Below are 23,798 nucleotides of genomic sequence, written 5' to 3'. Positions count from 1 at the left end.
ATTGTTAGAGATTAGGAGGCTGTTTTAACGAAGGAGAAAAGGAGACGGGATTGGAGAATGTAGTGTCCAACAAGAGGAAGTGCTACATGGTAGGATGAAGGAGGGAGGTCTTGCAGCCAACCAACATCACAGAACTTGAACTGGGACGTTTGTTTGAAGAGAACACAGTCGTGAAAGGGAGCGTGGAAACGTGAAGCATGGCCGAGGAGTTGATGCTGCTGCTTTAGGAGGTGCATCCTTGTGGTGATTAATTAAATGAATGAAGTCACTGGGGGACAAAATTGTATGGAAGGAGGGAGTGGGCTGACCACATTTTAATTCTTTTTAAAAAAATATTGGAGCATGGCAATGTGGGGAAAACAATGTGACGACAGCACGTCCCACACGCACCCATTCCAGCACCAAAGAAAAACGGAGAAAAGCATGGGAGAAACACTTTGGAGGATGGTATTTAGGTACCAGTCGAGAGTTCCAGAGAGTAAAGAGTTACGGTCTGGGGAGAGTCTTTCTCTCTTCCAGAGAAGCTTCTTCCAAGTAGAAAGTAACCTGTAACATGGTTTTTCAATTTCCATTAGCAGTAGGAATAGAATAGTGGACACTACGGTGGACAGCAGAGGCTGCAGTGAAGCAAACATGGTACTGCGAATGGAAGTTCACGGTTGAAGCAAATCGGTGTGTGGGTTCTAATTTTATTTTCTTCTTGTTGTATTAAGTTCATGCACAATTTAAATTCAATGCAATTAAATTCCAGAACATTTTACTGTTTTTATTCTGTTGTTGCGATTTAATTTCTACTGTAATCTGATCTGTGTTGTTGTGTGTCTGCCGTTTAATTTATACTTGTCTACACTGTGTTGTTGATTGTTTGCAATTTAATTTTTACGTTCGTTCGTACTGATGTTTTTATTTATGTCTGCACGTTTACCTTTACTGTCATACCGTTCAGTCTGTTAGAGACCGAACGGTTCCTTCATTTTTTTTGCTTACGTCTACCGTTCGGTCTGGTAGAGACCGAACGGCTCCTTCATGCTTACGTCTACCGTTCGGTCACTCTTTAGAACCGTTCGGTTCGTGCTTATAATTGTTGTTTAGAGTCCGCTCGGTCTTAACGTTCATACCGTTCGGTCACTTGTAAGGTCGTTCGGCCTTTACCTGTTTAAGTTGCTTTAACCGTTCGGTTCAACTTTCCAGCATTTTTATTTCGTTGGTTTGGAGGCCGTTCGGTGTCCATCCTTACCGTTCGGCTCGGGCCGTTCGGTGTCTACTTGCAATAATCAGTGTTTACTTTGTGCTTTAGTTTTTTACTTTTACCGTTCGGCTTTATTGCGCGCATTTCTGTTTTACAGGAACTGATCGGTTCTCACCTTGAACGTTCGGTTTTTGACGAACCGATCGGTTCGACAAATTTGTTGTCAAAATCGATCGGCCTTGTTAAAAGAACCGTTCGGCCTTACTGTTTTCCACAACAATCGTTCGGTCTCTAACGTCACTGTTAGACATCGTTCGTCCATATCTTTGTTCTGCTTTTTATTATCGTTGCTCTATGACGTTCGGCTTGTCTTGTTCCTTGTTAGGACGCTCGGTAGTTAGCGACTGTTCACTCATTTCCTTTTTCGGAGACCGTTCGGTCTCAATGTTATTACCGCTCGGTTTTTATGTGCAATTTATAGTGCACCGTTCGGTCTTTTATATCACCGTTCGGTTTTAACACTTGTTGTTAGAACCGTTCGGTTTTCTACTTTCAACTTTTAATTTTGTTAGTTGTCTTTAGCTTTTTGTCTAATTTATTTTTCCTTGCAAAAACACTTTCAACCCCCCCCCCCCCCCCCCCCACTTCGTGTTTGATCCAAGACTGAACCACAATTTGGTCCTTGAGAGACGACCTAGGAATCACTTCCTAGACTATACTGCATTCTTTTATGCAATATTTTGTGTGCGGTGCGACCCGCTCAACAACCGTTTTTGCATATTTCTATTCCATTGATCAAAACTTTGCATTCATGTTTATTTTTCGTAATTCAACAACAACGTTTTCGTTTACAAGTCTAATTTAATGAACAAATCACATAATTGTTTAGGACGTGAGTCTTTTGGGAAACAATACTTGGTCTTACCATTTTATTATTACTTGATACGATTAAGTACACTTGCCGAGTGTTAACAAGTTTTTGGCGTCGTTGCCGGTGACTCGTGGTTTAACTATTCTATTTGTGTGAGGATTGATTAACTTTGACTTTATGTTTAATTTTTTTATCTTTTTTATCTTTTTATCTTTTTGTTTTATCTTTCTATCTTTTTGTTTATCTTTTTAGTTTATCTTTCTATCTTTTTGTTTTTATCTTTTTATCTTGTTGTCTTTTTAGTTTATCTTTTCTATCTTTCTGTGCTAACAATTGTTTCTAGGGTTTTGTGTTCTTGTGTATGCAGGACATAATTCGGACTAGGAGCAAGAAATTTTCAGAACCTCTTCTTGAAGGATTGGACGAAAGTAGAAGGAGAAGGAGGATTTGAACTTCTAGAGAATTATTTCTTTCTCTGGAAACACTTCTACAACCCTCACCACAAAGATCCAACCAGAGTACGGAAGATATGGCCGAAGAGAACAATGTTAGACGTACTCTGGCAGATTATACCACAGTTGTTGGCCCTCATCACTTTAATAGCATTGCTAGGCCGAGGGTCAATGCTGCAAACATGGAGGTGAAACCGACGTTGATACAATTGGTAAAGAGCAACCAATTTAATGGGCTATCACATGAAAGTTCATATGAGCATCTAACCACATTCAACGAGATTTACAATACTGTGAAGATCAATGGTGTGGCAGATGATGCAATAAAGCTTAGCTTGTTTCCTTTCTCATTGGGCGGCAATGCAAAACTATGGTTGAATTCTTTCCCGGAAGACAGCTTTACTGAATGGGAAGTTGTGGTTTCAAAGTTTCTTAACAAATACTTCCCATAATCCAAAATCAACAAAGGGAAGCAAGATATTTCTTCTTTTAGACAAGGCATGAAGGAGACGCTAGGTCAAGCCTAGGATAGGTACAAGAGCTTGTTGAGAAAGACGCCTACTCATGGCTTTGACGCAGCAATAGTAGTCATTCTTTTCCTTGGAGTTCTTGGCTCACAAACCAAGTTGATGCTAGATGCCTCAGCTGGAGGTAATATTAAATGCAAGGCTCTAGAGGAAGCCACTGAATTGAATGACAACATGGCTACTAATGATAATGAGATGCATAATGAGAGAGAAGCTCCAATTCAACTTACAATTGCAATCAAATGATGCCTTGCTTGCGCAGAACAAAATTATAACTCAACAGTTGGAGAATTTGACAAAAGCAGTTTCTCAATTGCCAAAGGAGCTAAAGAATGTTGCAATGGTTCAACAACAACTTTGTGAACTATGTGGTGGTGACATTGTCAATGGTCAATGTGCTTTTCCAGTGGAGGCCTTAGAAGATGTCAATTTTATGGCCAATCAATTTCAATACCGCCAAGGGAACTACAACCAAGGATGGAAACCTCACCCAAGCATGGGTCAAGTTCAGAATGGACAAGCTGGACAAGCAGGACAATTCAATATACTACAACATCAACCATCAATATGGCAACAAGTATCTGCATTGAATGAGAAATCATCAAAGCTTGAAGAAACTCTTCCACAATTTATTCAGGTGACTATTTCCAACCGTAAAAGCACTGAAGCTGCCATTAGAAATTTGGAGATACAGGTTGGTTAAATGGCTAAGAAGCTGGAAGATATGCCTGACAAGAGTTTTGGGGCTAATACTGAGGTTAACCCTAAGGAAGAATGTAAAGCTATTGTAAGTGCCAATGTTGAGAGGGTGGATGAGAAAAAAGAGAGAGCTGAGTTAGAAACAAAAGAAGAAAAAGAAGAGAGAAAAGAGAGAGTGGAGAGAGAAGAAGAAATAATAGGTGAGGATGAGAGAAAAGAGAAAGACAAGAAGAGGGGAGAGAAAAAAAATGAGAAAAATGAGAAAAATGAAAAATTTCTTCCTTATCCAAAGGGGAGTGAAAAGATTGAAAAAGAGAGATAATATGGGCACTTTAAAGATATCTTCAGGCAATTGGAGATTACTATATCTTTGAATGAAGCACATGCACGATGGTGTTTTGACAATTGACAAATATCACAATTAAAAGACTCAACAGACTCCATGGTAAACAAATGAGGAAACAAGGACTTGATAAGACTAAATGAAGGATGCCTAAGCCATTGATGATGTAACCATATTTGGGATTTTGCCAACGTCTCAAATGTAGCTTGTTGACACATGATTTGTGTGTTGCTTTGGTCATCACACTCTAAAAAATACAACCCACTTTGCTCTTTACAAGTTAAAATCGTCTTCCACGTGGCAAGGTCCTAAAAAACACTATAAGTTGGAAAAAATGTTACTGAACAATTTAAATCCTTTGTGAGTGATAACAGTTGAAAAACTGTTATTTTTATACTTAATTTTGACATCTAAAACACCCTTTATGACTTAGAATCTAGCTTGAAATCATATTTTTGCTTAAGTTGTGGAAATAAGAGAGTTGGATGGGTTTTATGCTTGGTTTTCCTTGTTTTGGCTGGAATTTAGAAGAATTGGATGAAATAAGTTGAAGTAGCAAGGAGTTGGACTCAGGAAAGGAAGGAAAAGTGCACAATTCAAGTATCACAGTCACCGCTCAGTGCCATTTTACCACTGAGCACCAAGCTTGCTTGTTGAGTACACTCTCTCGAGCTTAAGCGTCATCGTTGAGGGCTAATTCTGAGTGCCGCACTTACCGCTGAGTGCAATTCTACCGCTGAGCGCTGTTTAATTAGGCTTGGGCCATTTTTAGGATTCTATCTTTCATTCTTTTCATTATTTCCATCTAGTTTCACCATGTCTATGGTGAACTAAACCTCCATTGTTTTTGGGGAAACGATGTAATCCTTTGAAACTTTCATGTATTGAATTGATTCTTGATTATATATGCTTTACTTCACTAATTGTTAGGGTTTTTCCTCTATACTCTATGCATGCTTTGTTTAACTCATTCAATTGCATGATTATTGATTTTGTCACTATTGACACATATGAGGAAATCTATAGAACTGGGGAAATTCTCCCGGAAGCAATATTACCTAGACATAGGAATAGGAGCATCGGTTGCCTTTAAGCTTATGTGAGAATGTAATGCATGATTAATTGCTAGGGAGACAAGACATTGTAAACTAGTGATTAGGTGTAGGCTTTCTTCACCCAGAAATCGGGTTTAAGGTAAATTCGAAAGTGGCATTAACATTAATGAAGAAACATGAATTCATGAATACATGAGAGTGGATAGGATAAGTCGCACTAGTGCAAAAAGGACTTTAGACGTCTGTTATTTTGGGCTTTTAACGTCTGATCTTTGTCCGACGTCTATATGGGTGACGTTAATGAAACGTCGAACCCTTTAGGTCAGACGTCTCTATATACGTCGGACCTATATAGGTCTGACGTCTATATAGACGTCCGACCTATATAGGTCTGACGTCTATATAGATGTCCGATCCATATAGGTTAGACGTCTCTGAGGTTGCTCCTGACTCATGGTGATTCGAGTTTACAACTTTATATTTTAGTTGAAGAGAATGTATTGTACTTTTTTTTTATTGGATGGTTTTAAAAACGTAGTGGAGGGAATTGGATGAGTACAAAACACAAGAAATCGCCGCCATAGAACGTCGCCTAAAGACACGAGAATAACTGCACCAAAACCCAACGAAAATGCATTTTAATCGGTTCAAATGAAAGATAATGCATCAAAGAGTGATTTAATCGGAGTAAAATTAGTTTAAAACGGTGCAAAAGTGATAAAACGAACCTGAAAAGCATAACCCGTAGAGAGAAAACGCGACGAAGATGATGAACAATGAGTGCGCGTAATGGTTGTCTCGCGTTCACAGTGTTTTAATGCCAAAATTTAGACGTCGATTCCCCCAATTAACAGACGTCTAAAGTGCTTTAGAAGTCGGAGTGGCGGGATCAGACGTCTAAATGGAGTCAAAAAGTGACTTTTTAAATTTCTGGATTTAGGGTTTAAACGTCGGTTCCCCAATTAACAGACGTCTAAATGGCTTCAGAAGTCGGAGTGGCGGGATCAGACGTCTAAATGGAGTCAAAAAGTAACTTTTTAAATTTCTGGGGGTAGGGTTTAGACTTCGGTTCCCCCAATTAACAGACGTCTAAAGTGCTTCAGAAGTCGGTTCCCTCCATAACAGACGTCTAAATAGATCTACAAAGATATGGAGGGAACCGACTTCTGAAGCACTTTAGACGTTTGTTAATTGGGGGAACCGACTTCTGAAGCACTTTTCGCAATTGAACTACAAAGATTTTGTTTACATGTCTAATTTAATCAAGAAATCACATAAAACTGTCTAGGCCGTGAGTCCTTTAGGAAACGATACTTGGTCTTACCATTTATTATTACTTGATACGATTCAGTACACTTGTCGAAGTGTTAACAATGAGTTTTTTCATAGAGATAAGACTATTAGCTAATTGAGGAACATGTAAAACATCCTTTAATATAATAGATGAGTCTAAAATTATATTCCCAGAACCGCATATAGGTATACCCTGACCATTTGCAACTGTAATAAGTTGTTCTTCATTGCTTTTTCCATATGAGTCGAAAGACCCCACTATAAGGTGTCATATGATCAGTTGCACCCGAATCAAGGATCCAAATACGTTGAGACACATGACCAATAGTATTGAGACAAATCTTACCTTTTATGGACAGAGTACATGATTCAGAGGGCTTACTCATTGATTCAACCATTACTTCCAAGCGTTTGAGTTTCTCCTTATAAGCTTTCATATTAAGATTTGGTGGTGTGTGTGAAGGACTAGATGGATTGGTGGCTTCCCATTCTGAGGTAGTATGATTTACCCATCTTTGAGTAGACCCTTTGTTGTTTCCCATGCGCTCGAGAACATTCTTTCTTCCATGGAGTTTGAAGCATATTTCCTTGGTATGTCCAGATCTTTTACAATATGAACAATAGTCCCCATGATTACCTTTTTTAAACGTCTTTCCCCTAGCATTTGTGCCCTTGTGGACTCCCTTTCCATTTGTCATGGCAGAGCCTGTGTTGGAGATCCCTCCATTAAGCATGACAGTTCTTCGGGTTTCTTCTCCTCTTACCATAAAGAAAACTTCTGACAAGGATAGTAATTTTTCTCTTCCAAAAATCTGAACTCGAATTGGGTCGTACTCATGATTCAGGCCCAGGAGAAATTTAAAGATTTTTTCCCTTTCAATGAATTTAGCAAGAACGGCAGCATTTGTTTTACACATCTTTATTGTTGGGATCTGATCGAGTTCCATCCAAAGACCATTCAAGATTCCGTGATATTTTGATACGGAAAGGAAGCCTTGTTTTGTATTAAATATCTTGTTCTTTATGTCATAGTAAGCAGCAAGATCCTTTTTAAAAAAAAAAGGTACTCTGTAAATCATCCCATATTTCTTTTGCAGAAGAATGAAACATATAATTTTTCCTTATCTTAGGAATCATGGATTTCCACATCCAAGTCATAATTAATGAATCTTCATTGTCCCAAATCTAAAAATGAGTGTCGTCTGGTCCTGGTCCTCCTCCATCTATGTGATCAAGTTTTGAACGACCCTTGAGAACCCTTCGAATAAATTGCCTCCATTGTAAGTAATTCTTACCATCCAACCAACAGGTACTTCCTATATTTGGTAGGTCATTAGGTACCCCCAAAGGAATAATTTTTACTTCAGACATCCTGTACCCAAGAAAAGGAACAAAACCTTCAAACTCAGATCTACTCAAATATAGGCCAAACGGGTCGTCACCAACCCTATGAACAGACTCAAGAGGCTCCGGCGACTCCTCTGTGGCAGCGGCGGTGAGTAGGTCGCACCAAGAAACAAAGGGGCAAAACTTAAAACTCAGATCTACTGGAATATATCCTAAACAAGTCGTCACCGACCCTAGGAATAGACTCAGCAGGCTCCGGCGACCCTGTCTATGGCAGCGGCGGCGAGTGGGGCTCGCTGGAGGTGGGCGCTTGGGCTACACTTGCCGACGATAGTGGCGGATCCTCTGACGGAGCAAATTTTGGCGTTGTGATCGCCGGTGTTAACCGCACCTTTTTACCCTATCAACGACCCCAACCGGCGATGGCGGCAACGACAATGGTCAGACAGCGGCGACGGTGTGACTGTTGCAGCAAAATGGAGCCCCAAGATCAGGAGCTCTGACACCAAGTTGAAAATAAGACTTATTTTATTATTCTCAATCACGAAAAATACATTCTCATACCCTCTATTTGTAATAATCTAATTCTCCTAAAAAGAGAAATAGGAAAACTAGGAAAATAAAATAAAATAAAAGATTATGTATCTATTTCCTCTAATTAGAAAGATTCTAAAGATATTATCTCAAATTACAACAAAAAGTTTGTCAGGTGAAAAGTCCTCTTTGCAAGTGGGCAACAGGGTTTTTTGCCTCGGTTGTTCTCAGAACCGAGGTCGTAGCCCTATTTCAAAAAGTCTAGAAAGTGAAAAGTCCTTTTTGCAAGTGTGCAGCAGGGTTTTCTGTCTCGGTTGTTCTCAGAACCGAGGTAGTATCCCCTTTAGACATCGGTTCCTGTACAACCGAGGCATATACTTTCGTTAAAACTACGAAAATGTCATCGTGCTTTTATACGTTTAGATTTCGATAAAACCGAAGCGTATATAGCACGTTAAAAAACTTTTTTTTTACTAGGGTATTAAATTATGATATATCATATAGGCCATTATCTGACTTAGCCTAACTTAGAATGGGCTTCACTAGACCCTCTCGACCAACCTAAGATGGTGTTGGTATAGCCTAACTTAAGTCAAACTTACTCATTTAATTTGGATTTGGAATGAATAAATATTTTTCATGTGTATAAATATTTTTGTGTATTATTTTTCATTTTCAATTTAAATTATTTTTAACTTTAAAAAGTGTTTCATATGAATCACGTGAGTGTGGCCAAATTCACATGTCCAATTTTTGTAATTGTACCATTGTTGATTTACACACTCTCATCCAAATCCTTCAATAATTGCATATCCCTACATTACTGCAATTGCATACTCTCGTCCAAATTCTTTCAATTATTGCAAATCCCTCCAATATTGCAATTGCATGATTGTTGATTCTTATACACTCTCATAAGTAATTAAACTTCAATTCACATTTCAAAATTGCTTTATATGCATGACCTAATTGACACAATTACAATCTATTCACATATTTGTGATAGGTAGATGACGTGAATCTAATTAGCATAATTGAAACTTGAGTAACTGAAACTATAGTTACAATAACTGAGAACCAAAATTGAAATTAAACTATGTATAAATAAAACAAGAATATCGATCTACACTCAAGAGGAAGTAGTAATTTCTTCCATAGAGTCAGTATTTAACTCTTCATAAGATACTTCCTTATAAGAGTAATCTCTTTCCAAATAGAAAGCAGGTCTTTGAGGCAAGGTAACTATTGAACTTTCTTTTGTTAACATTGATATAACATCAGACATTGTTGGTCGATCTTTTGCATATTGTGACACGCATAAGAGACCCACATGAATGCATCTTTTCATTTCTTCAAAATCAAAGGACTCACTCAATGATGGATCTACTAATTGGTGAACTGCACTTTCTTTCCATAACTCCCATGCCTATCAACATTTTAGACAAATTAGACAAAGGAAAATAATATTAAGAAAAAGAACACTTTTTATATAGTAATTTCACGTACATGTCCTATTAGATTAAGAGGTTGATCAACATCATATAAGCTAGTATTTCTTCTTCCACTAACGATTTCAAGTAGCAACACTCCAAAGCTGTAGACGTCAGATTTTGTAGAAAAAATTCCTTCCATGGCATATTCAGGAGACATGTAACCACTACAAGAAAAAGTAATTCACAGTATGAAAATACAAACTTTATTAACATATTATTTTGTTGGAAAGAAATAATTTTGAAAGCTTACTAGGTTCCAACAATCCTACTAGTATTTGTCATGGACTCTTCCTGTGTAAACATTCTTGCCAATCCAAAATCAGAAATCTTTGGATTCATATTTTCATCAAGAAGTATATTACTGGCTTTCAAGTCTCTATGAATTATTTTTAGTCTCGAGTACTTATGAAGATATAGTAATCCTTGAGAGATTCCTCCTATTATATTGAAGCGCTTCGTCCAATCCAAAATCTTGCCTCTGTCACAATCTTCTCAAGGAAAGGAAACATAATATTCTGAGAATATATACTACATTAAAGGTAACAAAGCAAAAGGACTTTCCTAAATTACACAAGCATGAAGCATATTGCAAAATTAAGTTGAGAAATAATTCTCACCAAATAGATAGTAGTCCAAGCTTTTGTTTGACATGAACTCATAAATTAAAATCCTTTCCACTTCGTGAATACAATATCCAAGTAGTTGTACAAGATTGGTGTGCTGAAGTTCACATATAAGCACCAGTTCATTTTCAAATTCCACAATTCCTTGTCTTGATGATTTTGAAAGTCTTTTTATGGCAACTTCTTGCCCAGAAGGAAGGATTCCCTAATGGCAACAAAAGGATTATTAGACCTTTATTAGAGAAAGTTCTTAGTAAATTAAAACTTGGCTTCATATCACCTTATAAACAGGTCCAAATCCTCCTTCACCTAATTTGTTTTCAGGATTAAAATCTTCTGTTGCCCACAATACCAATGTAAAGGGAAACACTTTTAGATTTTGTCTGATCTTTAATTCATCGTCAAAGCCTTTGACATCATAGAATCTATTTGATGCTGCTAAATCTGCCATATTCTTAGTCTCCACCCCTTTTCTTTTTTTCCCTGTTTAGTTTGAAATATGAATGATTAAGATTGGGATCAAATCAAGGGATTGAGTTCAATAAAGCATCTTGAACCATGTTTATTTCACATGTATAACCAACCTTCAAGACGACGTTTTCTTTTCTTTATGGCAAGAGTAATTGCAGAGATTACTAACAGAGCAGCTACTACTGATACAACAGTTATCCATATCCACATTTTTTTACCTGCATATGAACCATTCGGCATTCACAAACACAAGGGAATAAAGCTAAATATCAGTAACTTTTGTGCTACTTTGAAAGTTATAAACTAAATTAAAAAGGAAGTACTAGGAAGTTTTGAAATTCTGTAAGATAAACATACCTTTGTGATGGGGTTTGTTTACAAGTACGAAGAATTTAGAGCCCCCACTTGCAAAATTAGTACCCGTGGTGAAGTTCTTGTGATAGAATACACAACCAGTTCCACCATCATCATAATAGTTTTTGAATCCAGTACAATTGCAGTTTCTCCAGCACATATCCTGACAATCACTTAGCCCATAACTCGAATTTTCTAGAAATTTTGCCATGTCTTCATTGGGGTACCCTTCCCTGCTGTCAAATGCATCACCAGGATGCCTGCATAAGGGTATATCCTCCCATCGTTGGCACCCTTTATCTGTGTTGTAGCCATAACACAGATCAGCCCTCGCAACATTATTATCGGCTCCATTCCGATTTATCAGCTGCCCAGTTTCTAAAAGCACCCATCTTGTAAGCTCTCCATTCAAAGTTGTGATTGAGAAGTAGCTTTCGTTTTCATTTGAGACAATAATGTAATATGTGTCGTGTATGAATCCACCGTTTCCCAGATTCCCACTTGCCCAACATAATTTTCCTCTTCGCTTGATGGTCAATTCCCTTTCAGTGGGTTCCCATTCAAGTTCAAATGCCCCAAGACTTGGTTTTTCAGAGGTCAACCACGAAACTAGTGACCATTTATGACCACTCTTGTGTTTGACACCTAACTTCATCCCAGGGAACAAATTATCAGTAGGGTAATCAAAACTTTGCCACAGCGTTGTGTTTGTTCCATTGGGGTGAAGTTGTTGCAGTACAAAGTTGCCCGTGTCCAACAAGGTGGCCACAGTGTTTTCGGAAGGTTGTGGTGAAGAGTAAAGGATGATGGGTTCAATATCTTTGGATTCTATTTTCAGTACACCAGAGTGGTTTAGCAGCAGAACTGCAGAACCCGTGTCAACAGGTTGATTTCTATTACCAATCCACACTGGCCAATTCTCATTTTTGGGGCCATAGATCTGCAAGTAACTTGTTACAATCTTAATAACATAATAACCTTTTTCAGAACGTAACAGGGTGGTGCTGTTCAGTTTTTCTCCAGGTTTCAGACTGTGCTTTTCAGAGCTGACGTGGATAGAAGTAGTCCACCAGCAGAAACTCAAAGCAAGCAGAAAATGTTGAGGTTTACAATTGACCATCTTCGAATTTGAAAGTTCAGACTGCAAGGTTTACTAACCCTGGATGTGGGAAGGGACCATCGTTTATCATTTAGGAGTAACGAGTGGTGCTCGTTAACTGCTTTCAATTTTTCAAGTGCATTCCGTAACTTTTGGCTTTTTTTTATGGTACATCCAGAATATATAAGAGTATTACTACCAATATGGAAACTTGTTTTCGACTATGAAAACATCATTGTCCTTTACATTCGGTAACTTTCGCTATGCTTAAGGTTAGTTTTAAATTGAAAATAACTTTGTTTAACTATTTTAAACAATTATAACAAATCAAGGTTTTCTTTTACAACAAATTGAACACAAAATGATACAGAACTATTTCACTTGAAAAATCATTTGGGTCAATAAATGAGAGAATATTTTTAGTGTTGTTAAATAAGTTGAGATGAATATGCATGGACATTATATGTATCAATCATAAATCAGCGACACACTCATTTAACAGATGAACACAATAATTTTCTTTTCCTATAGGCGACCAAAATTTAATGAGAATTAAAAACAAAATCTATATCCACTTAGTGAATGGAGTTAAAAAAAAGAAAAACAACTCTCCAGCATTCCACTAAGCCAAATAGAAAGCGCATGATTGAGAGCAAGCAATGCAAAAAGAATTAACTATATTTGTTCAGGAGAGGTCCAAGCCACAGGGAATTAATAGGCTTCCTCACCCAAAAGAGAATTTGATGGTTTGCAATAAATATAACTTTCAAATATTAGAGGCGACCAAATGATAATGTTATTAATGTCAGTTTAGTTAATTATAATACGATGCAAATGATTAATTTTAAAACAAAGAAAAAAAAACATAGATTTAATAAACGTTAACTAAAATAAAAATTTATTTAAGATTGTACAAGCTAAATAGATGTTAATTATATAAAAAAAATAAGGATAGTATCGACTTAGTAGATATTAACCTTTTTTATTTTTAATATTTAGATATATTTATTAAGTATTGGTTAAGTGTAGAGATGACAAATAAATCCGAATCCGCGGATATCCGTAAGTAAAATCCGTTACAGGTATTTAGTACCCGCGGGTAAGAGGTACCTGCGGGTAGCGGATATTTTAATACCCGCTTGTTAACGGGTCGGGTTCAGGTATCACACTATCCGTACCTGCGGGTATCCATTACCCGTTTGAATAATAAAATTACAATTTTATCCCATTATTTTTTTTAACTATTTAATTTTTTGTAAAAATAGGCCAAAGCCCAAATCTCTTTTTAGGGTTTTCTCTTCAATCAAAATAAGGAAAAAGAGTTGTCTCATTCCTTCCCATCCCTCTACCGTAAAACCCTAAGGAGTTGTCCCAATTCTTTTTCCTTTGTCTTCCTCACTACCTCACTAATTAGATTTTCCCTCATGTTTTTCCAAAAACGCAAGAAATCTCTCTCGCTCTCAAAGATCTTTCCTTTCTTCTTCCCAAAACCATAAAACCCCCAAAGTTTCGTCCTCTCACACCCTCGCGAACAAGTCAACATCTCTTCCTTCCATTCTCTTACTTACATCGCACATCCCATGTTGAGATTGTTGATAGGGGAGTATTGGTTTAGCTGAACCTACAATCTCAATGATATCTATGTTTTTAATATGACAACACATAATTAATAACACATGAGTCTTCTGTGTTACATGTTCTATGCTTACACGTTATATGTTTTTGTTTACTATGATAAATTTGTATAAGCATATTTGTGAACATGATTGTGTTGTTCATTGCATATCATTGTGTTTAATAAGTGATTTTATATGTGTATGCTTGACATGAGTTTTTGGAAATGGAAAACCACAAACACTTTGGTTGAACTTTAATGTGTGGCAAAATAAACAACTTTAAGTCGATTACATTATGGGATGAATTGATTAAAACTCGTGGGTTTGCACAAACTCTTTTCAAGTGTGCTATGAGATATTTTGAAGAGAAAAGTTTTCAAAAATTGTTCTAAGTGTTTTTACTTAATCAAATGAATGCTTCTTATATTCGATTAAGTCTGTTAAGTTTTTGAAAACTATTAAATGCTTGTCACAATTGACATGACGGTCATATTTTTAAATATGTTAACCAAACATTTATTGCAAGTCAATTGTATTAAATGTGTAATCAATTAAATGTTGTGATTGTTGTTAGTTTGTTATAACTACAAAGTGTATTCGACTAGATTAATAACTAAATCGATTAAAATGCGTGTGATGTGTGTAATGCCATAAATTGACGCTGATTTGAATTCTGTAAGAACTTTTGATTCTAACACTTTCATATATTTTAGAAAATGCTGTGATTTCTTACAGAGAAAAGAGAAGCTCCAAGAACCAGAGATTGATCGTGGTGATCAAGTCTTAGAGGTTTCTTGAGAAGTAAGATTTTCTGGGTTTGAACATTTGATCTATCTACACAGAAAGGTGTAATCTGCGTGATCAGGAATTTTTGCAATCATGAAGATTGACTCGTTTACTTGTTGTGATTACAGGAAGAAGAACTGTGTTCTTGACTTTGAGGGTGACTCAAAGGGTTTGACAATAGAAGAGGGTGTTCTTGTTGCGTGTCTGTATTGTTTACTGCCTATATTTAGATTAGAGATTTAGATAGGTGTTTTACACTTTTGACGTAAGGTCTCGGTAAAAACCTTGTTGTAAAAACCTTGATCTTTATAGTGCATTTGCTTCCTATGGTTGGAAGGACACTAGATGTAGGCTTGGCCGAACCAGTACAAAAATCATCATTTGAATTTTCTAATCCCTACACTCTTTTATTAAGTCAATTACGTTGTTAGTATATTCAATTAAGTTTACTGTTGCATTGCATATCTTTTAACTTGCGATTCAAGAAAAGTGTAAAAGCATCTTATTTTGTGAATTAGTTTTTGAAAGATAATAATTTTTACACTTCACCAATTCACCCCCCTCTTGGTGTGAGAAACTAAGCCATTCTATTTTAACATCCCTCCCAATATCTTAGGATTTGAGATTTTTGAAGAGAAGAAAAAAAATAAAACGAAAAGAAAAATGACTAGGGTTTGCTTTTCTCCCCTTAACTCTCGTAGGCGGTGGCGACGACGATGGTCTGGGCCAGCTGGAGGAGAACGCGACGCTTCTAGGTGGATGGAGGACAGTCCGCAAGTGGAGGAGGAGACGACTACTCTCTTTGAACTGAAAACACTAGGGTTTATGAGTTCTGAATAAGAAAGGAGAATAAAGTTTGGGCCATAATTTGCGCTTAGTAATTGGAAGAAGGTATCCAACGGGTATCTGCGGGTTGGAAAAAATCCGTGAATTTTTTTATGCGGGTATCCAACGGGGTAGTAGGGCGGATAACGGGTACAAGTTTTTACATATGAGTTAGGTTGCGGGTAGGCACTATCCGTATCCGACCCGACCCATTGTCATCCCTAACTAAGTAGATGCTAACTATAAAAATAAAATACATATTAAAATAAATAAGGTTAATATATAGTAAACACTAATCTTATTTAGTTTTAATATTTTATTTAGTTAAGTTAGTTTCAATTAAGTATACCTAATCTTATTTTATTTTAATATTTTATTTATTTAAGTTAGTAATAACTTAACTAATACTAATTATAATAAAAAAACTAAAATAAATAAGGTTAGTTTCGACAGTTCACCTTGACCTTATCTTATTTGTTTTTAGTATTTATATTAATTTAAGTTAATCATAAACTAAGTTAACCCTATGTTATAAATTTCATGTCTTCTCTTAATATTGAATATAAATTGTAGATTACTTTTATTTTAATGGTCCAAATTTAAACATGACAATTTTTTTCACTCGTAATTTTCTTCTCTTGTTTTTTATATAAATCTTATAACACTTATATTTAAAAATATCTTCACACTCATATTTTTCACCCACATCCATCTTCTTCATTGACATAAATTTATTCATCTAATTTATTTTTTCTCATTTCCTTTATCCAAGTTCTTCTCCTCTTCTCCTTCATCCATATTTTTCCTTCATACTCATTTCTTCCCTCCATGTTCATACATACACATTCATTTCTTTCATTTATTATAATTTTTTTTCTATTTTTTTGTTAATTTTGTTGAATATGAATGTATTGTAAGAGATCTTTTTAATTTACTATCATTGGTATTGACCAACCCGTGCTAAATTAAATAAATTCTAAAATAAAAATACACTAGTATTGGTTTGATCAACACTAAAATGCCTTAATAAAAAAATTCAATCTAAAATTGAGTGTAACGTTAACGTCGACTAAGTCAAGTTAATTAATGAATTAACATCATGATTTAGAGACACATATGTATGCAACACAAATTTGACCCCTAAAAGACAATACTAAATTTCTGAGTGAAAGTTTTGCATCCCTGTTCTATAATTGAAAGAAAGAAAATGAGAGCCACGAATAGAGGAAAAGAAATAAAGCTTGAGAAGTGGAAGGAGTTATGACCTAAACGATGAAAAACAATGCAATTGCATTTTTTTTGTCCTTGTTTTTTTGAGTTTGAGTTAATTTTGTTTGGATATGCCTAAAAACTCTTTTGTTTAGGTGGGAATTCTGAGTTATAATCTATACACAATTTTAATAAAGTGACTTCTTTTAAAGATATCCTTAATCGGACTTTTGAAAATTGTGGGTTTATGAAACATAAAGAACTATAATTTTTTTTTGTTGTTACTCAAGAAAATACACTATGGGTTGTTGATTGCAGATGATTTTCTTCCTTTCTATTGAAGTGTTAGGAACACTTGAAACATTATTTGGCTGAAAAAAAAAAGAATAAATTAAAATCACAAATATACAAGTGAGTTGGACGATTTGATTCAGTAGTTTAAAGCTACTCCAGTTTCATCAAACGATATTAACTTAATAGTATTCATTATAAATTAATTAAAATACATATTAAAAGGGAACTTAGAATGATAGCTTTCATAAATGGGACACTGCTCGAAAGCCGATCATATCCCAAAATTTAACCTATTTCTAAAATATCACAAATTAAAATACTAATTCACCAAAGACTAGAAACAATTTACCAATCACATAAGTTTAACATGTAAAAATCTTATGGCCGAATTGTTTTCAGAGATAAAAATAAAAAAAGGCTAAGAAACACTTATATATTGGTCCAATAAACCTTGTAAAATTGTTGCAGTGACGTTAGATACTTTGGACCCTTGAAAACTATTTCTCCCTCAAGTTCTTGTCTTTCTTCTTTTCCTAGGTCCACAACTTTTTTCCCGATAAAAAATTAAAAGGCTAAGAAACACATTGTAAAGTATCTTGGTCCAATAAAACTTGTAAAAATCGTTGTAGTGATCTCGGATACTTTCCGCCTTTGAAAACTCCTTCTCACAAGAAAACATTTAAGTAATAATCAATTTTAAAAATAAAAAATAATTAATCACTGTAATAATTAATTTGTAAACTAAAAATTATAGATATCTAAAATAGTTTTTATAATTTAGTTTCTAATATTAGTTATCGATGTTTTGAATATCAAAAGAATTAATATCTAAATTAATTACTATAATAATTAATCACTTTATGTCTTTAAAATTAATTATTATTTAGACATTTTTTTGTGGTGCTCTCCCGAGTTCTTGGCTTTGTTCTTTCTTGCAATGGAGCCCGTGCAACAACAATGAGCCACAATGTCTTTGATCAACTATAATAACAGTGACCCATGGTGAGCCCTCCACTTTCTCTTTCCCTCTCATTTCGTTTTTCCCTGCTGTCATGATGGTGAGATGCGATAATGGGTTATTGCAAAAGGAGATTTAATGGAGGTAAAGTGAAGTTATGGTCTCAAGAGAAATACAAAGACATTTAAAAGTATTATTTTGTTTTTTATTTTCAAAATATTGTTTTGTGACAGCAGAAGCGGGAATAAAAGTAAAAACTTTTATGGGTTAAATATGTTTTTAGTCCCTCAACTATCAAGCGATTTTGTTTTTTGTCCATCTTTCAAACTTTGTAAGCTTTCATCCCTTTCCTTAAAGAAACCATAATTTTTGGTCGTCCAAAACAAACGTCGTTAAAAATCAAGTGAGGTGGCTAATTGTGAAGTGCCACGTCATTTTTTTTCTGACATCGAGTCAATTTGTCCCTCACCGTTCGGTCACCATCACCATTCAGTCACCATCACCGTTCGGTCACCATCACATTCAGTCGTCATAACCGTTCGACCATTAACAATACCGTTCGGTCACCATTACCATTCAGTCGTCACAACCGTTCGGCCATTAACAATAGTGTTCGGTCATTACTGCACGGTGAGGGACCAATTGACTTAGTGTCAAAAAAAAAAATAATGACGAGACAATTTGTTAGCCAACTCAGTCTAATTCTAACGTCGTTAGTTTTGGAGGACAAAAAAATATAGTTTCCTTAAGGAGAGGGATCAAAGCGTACAAAGTTTGAAAGAGGGACGAAAAACAAAATCGCTTGATAATTGAAGGACTAAAAACATATTTAACCCAAGTTTTATTAAGAGAGATTTTTGGAACCTCTACAATTTAGACAAGATTTAGCATATTATAACAAATTTCAGCAAAGTGTTTCATTACAAATTACGGTACACAATACTAGAGGATATGTAAGATTTACGAGTAAATTTTCATGAAACATATGAAAAAAGATATACATGATTTTCTTTATTTTAAAATCTTTTGATATAATTCACCAATCATGAAGAAACTCTTCTCATATACAAGTCTTTTGTTAATTCCTGAACATATTGGTTAGATTAATGTGAACAGTGATGGTGCATGTTTTGGAAGTCATAGTCTTGTGACTTGTGTTGGATATTTTAAAGGCAAGTGAATATATTGGTAGTTTTTCTATTTTTTGGGAGGCATAAAATTTTTTATATTGTAAAATTACAGGAGTTATTTTTGCTATTAAGCATTCTTAGGAGGTTTACATTAGATATATTTGGTTGGAAAGTGATTTTTTACTATTAAGATTATTGTTGTTTCTCAAATTGTTCATTGGTCTCTTATTGAGGAAGATAGAGAAAATGCTTGGAGATATTTAAAAGAATAAAGTTTAAGTGTTCTTATATTTTTAGTGATGAAATCATTGTGTGGATAAGTTGGCTTTTTTAAGATTAGAAATATAAAAATCATTATAAATTGTATGATATTATGTTATCTAGGATTGTTCTTGATTTTTTCATAATAGGTAAAAACTTCCTATGAGTTGTTTTGCTTCTTTTGAAGGAACCTTGCTATGTTTTTATTTTTTTTCATGGGTTTAGTTTGATTTTCCAATGTTCTTTTGTTATTGTTTTTCTTTTTTAATATTTTTCATGTGATAGCAAATGATTGGTGTGCATTGATAAGTCAACCTATCTAAGATGACATAGACCATATTGATGCTTAACATGACTTAAAAAGAGTGTCTCTCAAGTTAAAGTTTGGATGTTAAGAAAAATAAAAAGTATTGAACTAATTATACTTTATTAACATATTATCTAGCATTTATAGTTTATTGGACAAATTTACTACTTACTCGTAATTGTAGAAACTTATACCTAATATCAACAATAAAAACATATAAGAACTGTCATTAAAAGTCATCCCAAGACATACAACAATAGTTCTACTAAGAATTGTCATTAAAAGTCTTACATATTATGACGATTATGTGATCAATCGACGTTAAAGTTCTACCAAGGCATACGACGATGGTTCATGGTGAACCGTTATTGAAATTCCTACATTTTTCACTTTCCCACTCGTTATGTGTTGTCGCTTTTCGCATATATAACTTCTTCCTTTTCTTCTTCAACATTTTCTCTCCTTGTAAGTCAGCGCTTCTGTTAACACTCGGCAAGTGTACCGAATCGTATCAAGTAATAATAAAATGGTAAGACCAAGTATCGTTTCCCAAAGGACTCACGACCTAAACAATTATGTGATTTCTTGTTTAAATTAGACTTGTAAGAAAAATCATTGTGTTTGAATTGCGGAAAATAAACATGAATGCAAGTTTTGATCAATTGGATTGAAAGAAGCAAAAAAGATTGATGTAAAATATGAATGATTATGTTGTTGAGGTTTTCGACTTATCCTATCCACTCTCCTGTGTTCATGAATTCATCTTTCTTCATTAATGTTAATGTCACTTTCTAATTTACCTTAAACCGATGTCTCGGTGAAGAAAGCCTAATCCTAATCACTAGTTTACAATGTCTTGTCTCCCTAGCAACTATTCATGCATTACATTCGCACAGAAGCTTAAAGGCAACCAATCCTCCTATCCCTATGTCTAGGTAATATTGCTCTTGGGAGAATTTCCTCAGTTCTAAATTTACTTATATGTGTCCATATAAATAACATCAATGATCATGCAATTGAATGAGTTAAACAAAGCATGCATAGAGTGTAGAAGAAAAACCCTAACAATTAATGAAGCAAAACATATAAAATATAGAACCAATTCAATACATGAGAGTTTCAAAGGATTACATCGGTTCCCCAACAACAATGGAGGTTTAGTTCACCATAGACATGGTGAAACTAGATGAAAAGAATGAAAAATAGAACCCTAGAATTTGAAGAAAGGAGCTTCCGCATCCAAAATCCACCTCCAAGGGGTGAAAGGAGTGTGATTTCGCCTCTTTCTATCCAAAGATATGAACCCTAGGTCGACTAAAACCTTAAATAATTCATTAAAAATACAGAAAACAGGCCCAGGCCCAAGTCGACAACGCTCAGCGCCCAAAATGGCGCTCAGCGGCAAGTACGGCAGTCAACTGGCGCTAAGCGGCATAAAACTGGCACTCAGCGCTACTTTTTCTGCACTCTAGTTGACTGGTTGACTTTTCTGCACTCTGGTTGACTGCTTGACTTCTCCGTGTTCTGGTTGAATTTTCTACATTTCAACCATTTGGTACTTTAACTTTTCTTTCAAATCATTCCAATAGCCTACAAAATCAAAGGAATCTAGCACAAAACTAATAAATTCACCTTCAACTCTTTTATTCACAAAACTAAAGCAAAAACATGAGTTAAAGCAAGTTTCTAAGTAAAAAAGGGTTGATTTATTATCCAAATTAAGTATAAAAATAATGGTATTTCAACCGTTATCACCTTCAAGCTCGCTGCACGTCCCACCTTGAAAATTACCAATCGCCATACACTACTCGAAAGAGGGAATTTTCTGAAGGATAATTACTAATGGCATATGGTCTGTCGAAAAAACAGGTTTATAAGAAATCATAAATAAGGATTTGCCTCTCCTAATTTCACTCACAATTTCTGATTTCGTAAAGACAAGCTTCCCCAACACTTAGAGAACTTCTGTCCCCCAATCTCTCTCTCCCTCTCCCTCTCTCGTTCACAAGCATATCAATGCTCTCAATTCTTTGCCTTCTCAATTTTTTTTTGCCAAAATTTTTCATTTGTTCTGTTGTGTTCTACTTGCCTAGAGGAAGCATTGGTAAAAGAAAAGATATGGGCTCTGATATCACAAAATGAATCTTCGGTTGTGCCAATTTCTGTGGTGATTACTCAACTAAAAATTGTTTTATAGCATTACACAGGATTTATTCTACATATCTAAAAATTTTCTCTGTAGGCTTCAAAGCTATCAATTGAGGATAGCATGGCATGTGTTGATCTTCTTGAAGTGCTTCTTGTGGAACATTTACAACAGTAAATTTTATTATAAATGTCAAAAAGTTGTCTACAGTTTATGTCTTTATTGTGTTTTGTTTTCTTCATCCTACAGTACATTATCCAACTTCTCTGTCAAATTGTTGTTACAGGTAAAACATTTTGCATTTCATCAAATTCCTATATATTTTAAGTTGACTAATTTATTGTTAACTTAATGCAGTTACTGGTTTTTTTATATGTCATCCGAGGTGGGATATTCGAAGAATGACATATAATGTTACTAGGAAGATTATCACGTCTGCTCCTAAGTTATCTGAAGATCTATTCTTGGAATTTTCAAAGTACCTTTCTTTGATTGGAGAAAAAAATTTAGCCTTAAAAATAAGGTAAATAGCTTATTGTACACTGATATGCATATTTAATAGTTAAATTAGTCAGCTGGACTTATATGTTTTATAAGATTGGTAACAGTTGTTAGTATCTTTAGTTTTCCTTCTGGAAAAACTGGTGCCTAATGTGGTTAGAGTAATTTTTTCCACAATCTAGTAAATAATGTCTGTGCCTATCTTGTCGGTCTTATTGGCCAAGAGGCTTACAACAATCTATTTTGGAGTTCAATTTTTATTATTAAGTGTTCTTTTCCACACCACTTGTCAGTTCTCACTAACTATTATAGAAGATATCAAACATAGTCCTAGTGTTGTATAGCATTTCAATCATAGTCTTGTATTTCTGCCTCCGTCAATCTTAATATTTGCCACTCTGCTTTTAAACTCTTAATATTTGAATTTGTAGTGATATTGATATTTCTTTGAACCCTCAAGTTTCGTCTGTTCCATCTGTTGAGGTGTTGGTTAAGCTCTGCTTATGATGTCACCACTCTGAAACATGCTCCAGATTCATTTGTCAGAATATTACTTTGCTCATGTCATCCATGTGTAGTTGGTAGTGCAAAAAGAGATGTGGTGTGGAAGGTAGCTTTTCTTCATACTTGTGTGTTGTCTTATATAATTTGCACTTAATTAGTTTATTTTTTGCCAATTGGTCTATCTCTCTTTCAAATTATTGTTAATCCATTATTACTTGAATTTTGATAACCAAATAAAAGGGAAAAGTGCATGGATATGTATTATTGTTATAATTATAGAAAAAAAGAAGCTGAACCTATATATTATATTAGGAACATTTTTATTTACTCTCTTATCATATCTTTGTCATTAGAGAATATGAAATCTCCTTTATTTATTTCATTGATTCCTGTTCTGTTAATATAAATAAAGCACCTGTATTTTCTAAACTGCACACTCTTTCAACTTAATAACATGATATCTACTAGACCCTCTTTTAAAACTGTGTTGGCTAGATGTTGGGAACATTTTTATCCAAATTGTATAATAAAGAAATCTATATTATATATGTATTATTAGGAACAATTTTATTTATTCATGTATCTTATCTTTTTGTTAGTATTGGATATAAAATCTCCTTTATATATTGTATTGATTCCATTGGCTTCATAGTTTGATATCTTTCAACAATCACTGATAATAATTGTTAAATTTATTTGTTTGATTCTTTTTATTAAATATATTACTGACTAACTATTATTTTATATTATAGGTATCTAATCAAGCGAGCATGCCAAAAGATGAAAGTAACGAAAATCAAAATTAGATATTGTTTCTTTTTTAGTAATGTAATGAACATCTCAATCATATTTTAGTATTTTAATTTAATATTGAACATCTTTCTTTTTGATGTATGAACAATTAGTTGTAT

General features: G+C 34.8%; 1 protein-coding gene and 1 long non-coding RNA gene across 3 annotated transcripts; one reads left to right on the top strand and one right to left on the bottom strand.

Moving 5' to 3' along the window:
- Window positions 1–9,181: 9,181 nt before the first annotated feature.
- LOC108339719 (G-type lectin S-receptor-like serine/threonine-protein kinase At1g67520) lies at window positions 9,182–12,479 on the bottom strand. 2 transcript variants are annotated; one of them, XM_017576918.2, is made up of 7 exons: window positions 11,255–12,472; window positions 11,011–11,115; window positions 10,707–10,909; window positions 10,421–10,631; window positions 10,054–10,291; window positions 9,817–9,967; window positions 9,182–9,736 (listed from the first exon to the last, which is right to left on the bottom strand). In XM_017576918.2, the coding sequence occupies exons 1-7, from the start codon at window positions 12,369–12,371 to the stop codon at window positions 9,440–9,442; spliced, it is 2,322 nt and encodes a 773-aa protein (XP_017432407.1). In that variant the 5' UTR covers window positions 12,372–12,472; the 3' UTR covers window positions 9,182–9,439. The 2 variants fall into 2 exon arrangements, with proteins under 2 accessions (XP_017432407.1, XP_052733868.1); XM_052877908.1 differs by having other exon boundaries at window positions 9,596–9,736; window positions 10,073–10,291; window positions 11,255–12,479.
- A 9,242-nt stretch (window positions 12,480–21,721) lies between these two features.
- LOC128196811 (uncharacterized) lies at window positions 21,722–23,196 on the top strand. The gene is made up of 4 exons (XR_008249205.1): window positions 21,722–21,903; window positions 21,979–22,168; window positions 22,240–22,405; window positions 22,815–23,196. It is a non-coding gene; the product is annotated as an uncharacterized LOC128196811 (long non-coding RNA).
- The last annotated feature ends 602 nt before the right edge of the window (window positions 23,197–23,798 follow it).

Source organism: Vigna angularis, chromosome 5, assembly GCF_016808095.1.
Source record: "Vigna angularis cultivar LongXiaoDou No.4 chromosome 5, ASM1680809v1, whole genome shotgun sequence".
Taxonomy (NCBI): Eukaryota; Viridiplantae; Streptophyta; class Magnoliopsida; order Fabales; family Fabaceae; genus Vigna; species Vigna angularis.
This window is presented reverse-complemented; position numbering and strand designations above follow the sequence as displayed.

Bases quoted from the DNA above. Each gene is read 5' to 3' on its own strand.
- LOC108339719 (XM_017576918.2), bottom strand. From the start codon at position 12,371: ATGGTCAATTGTAAACCTCAACATTTTCTGCTTGCTTTGAGTTTCTGC. The intron at 10,910-11,010 runs GTTGGTTATACA...CAAACTAAACAG, and splicing joins AAGAAAACGTCGTCTTGAAG to GGAAAAAAAGAAAAGGGGTG. The intron at 9,737-9,816 runs GTACGTGAAATT...AAATGTTGATAG, and splicing joins CTCTTAATCTAATAGGACAT to GCATGGGAGTTATGGAAAGA.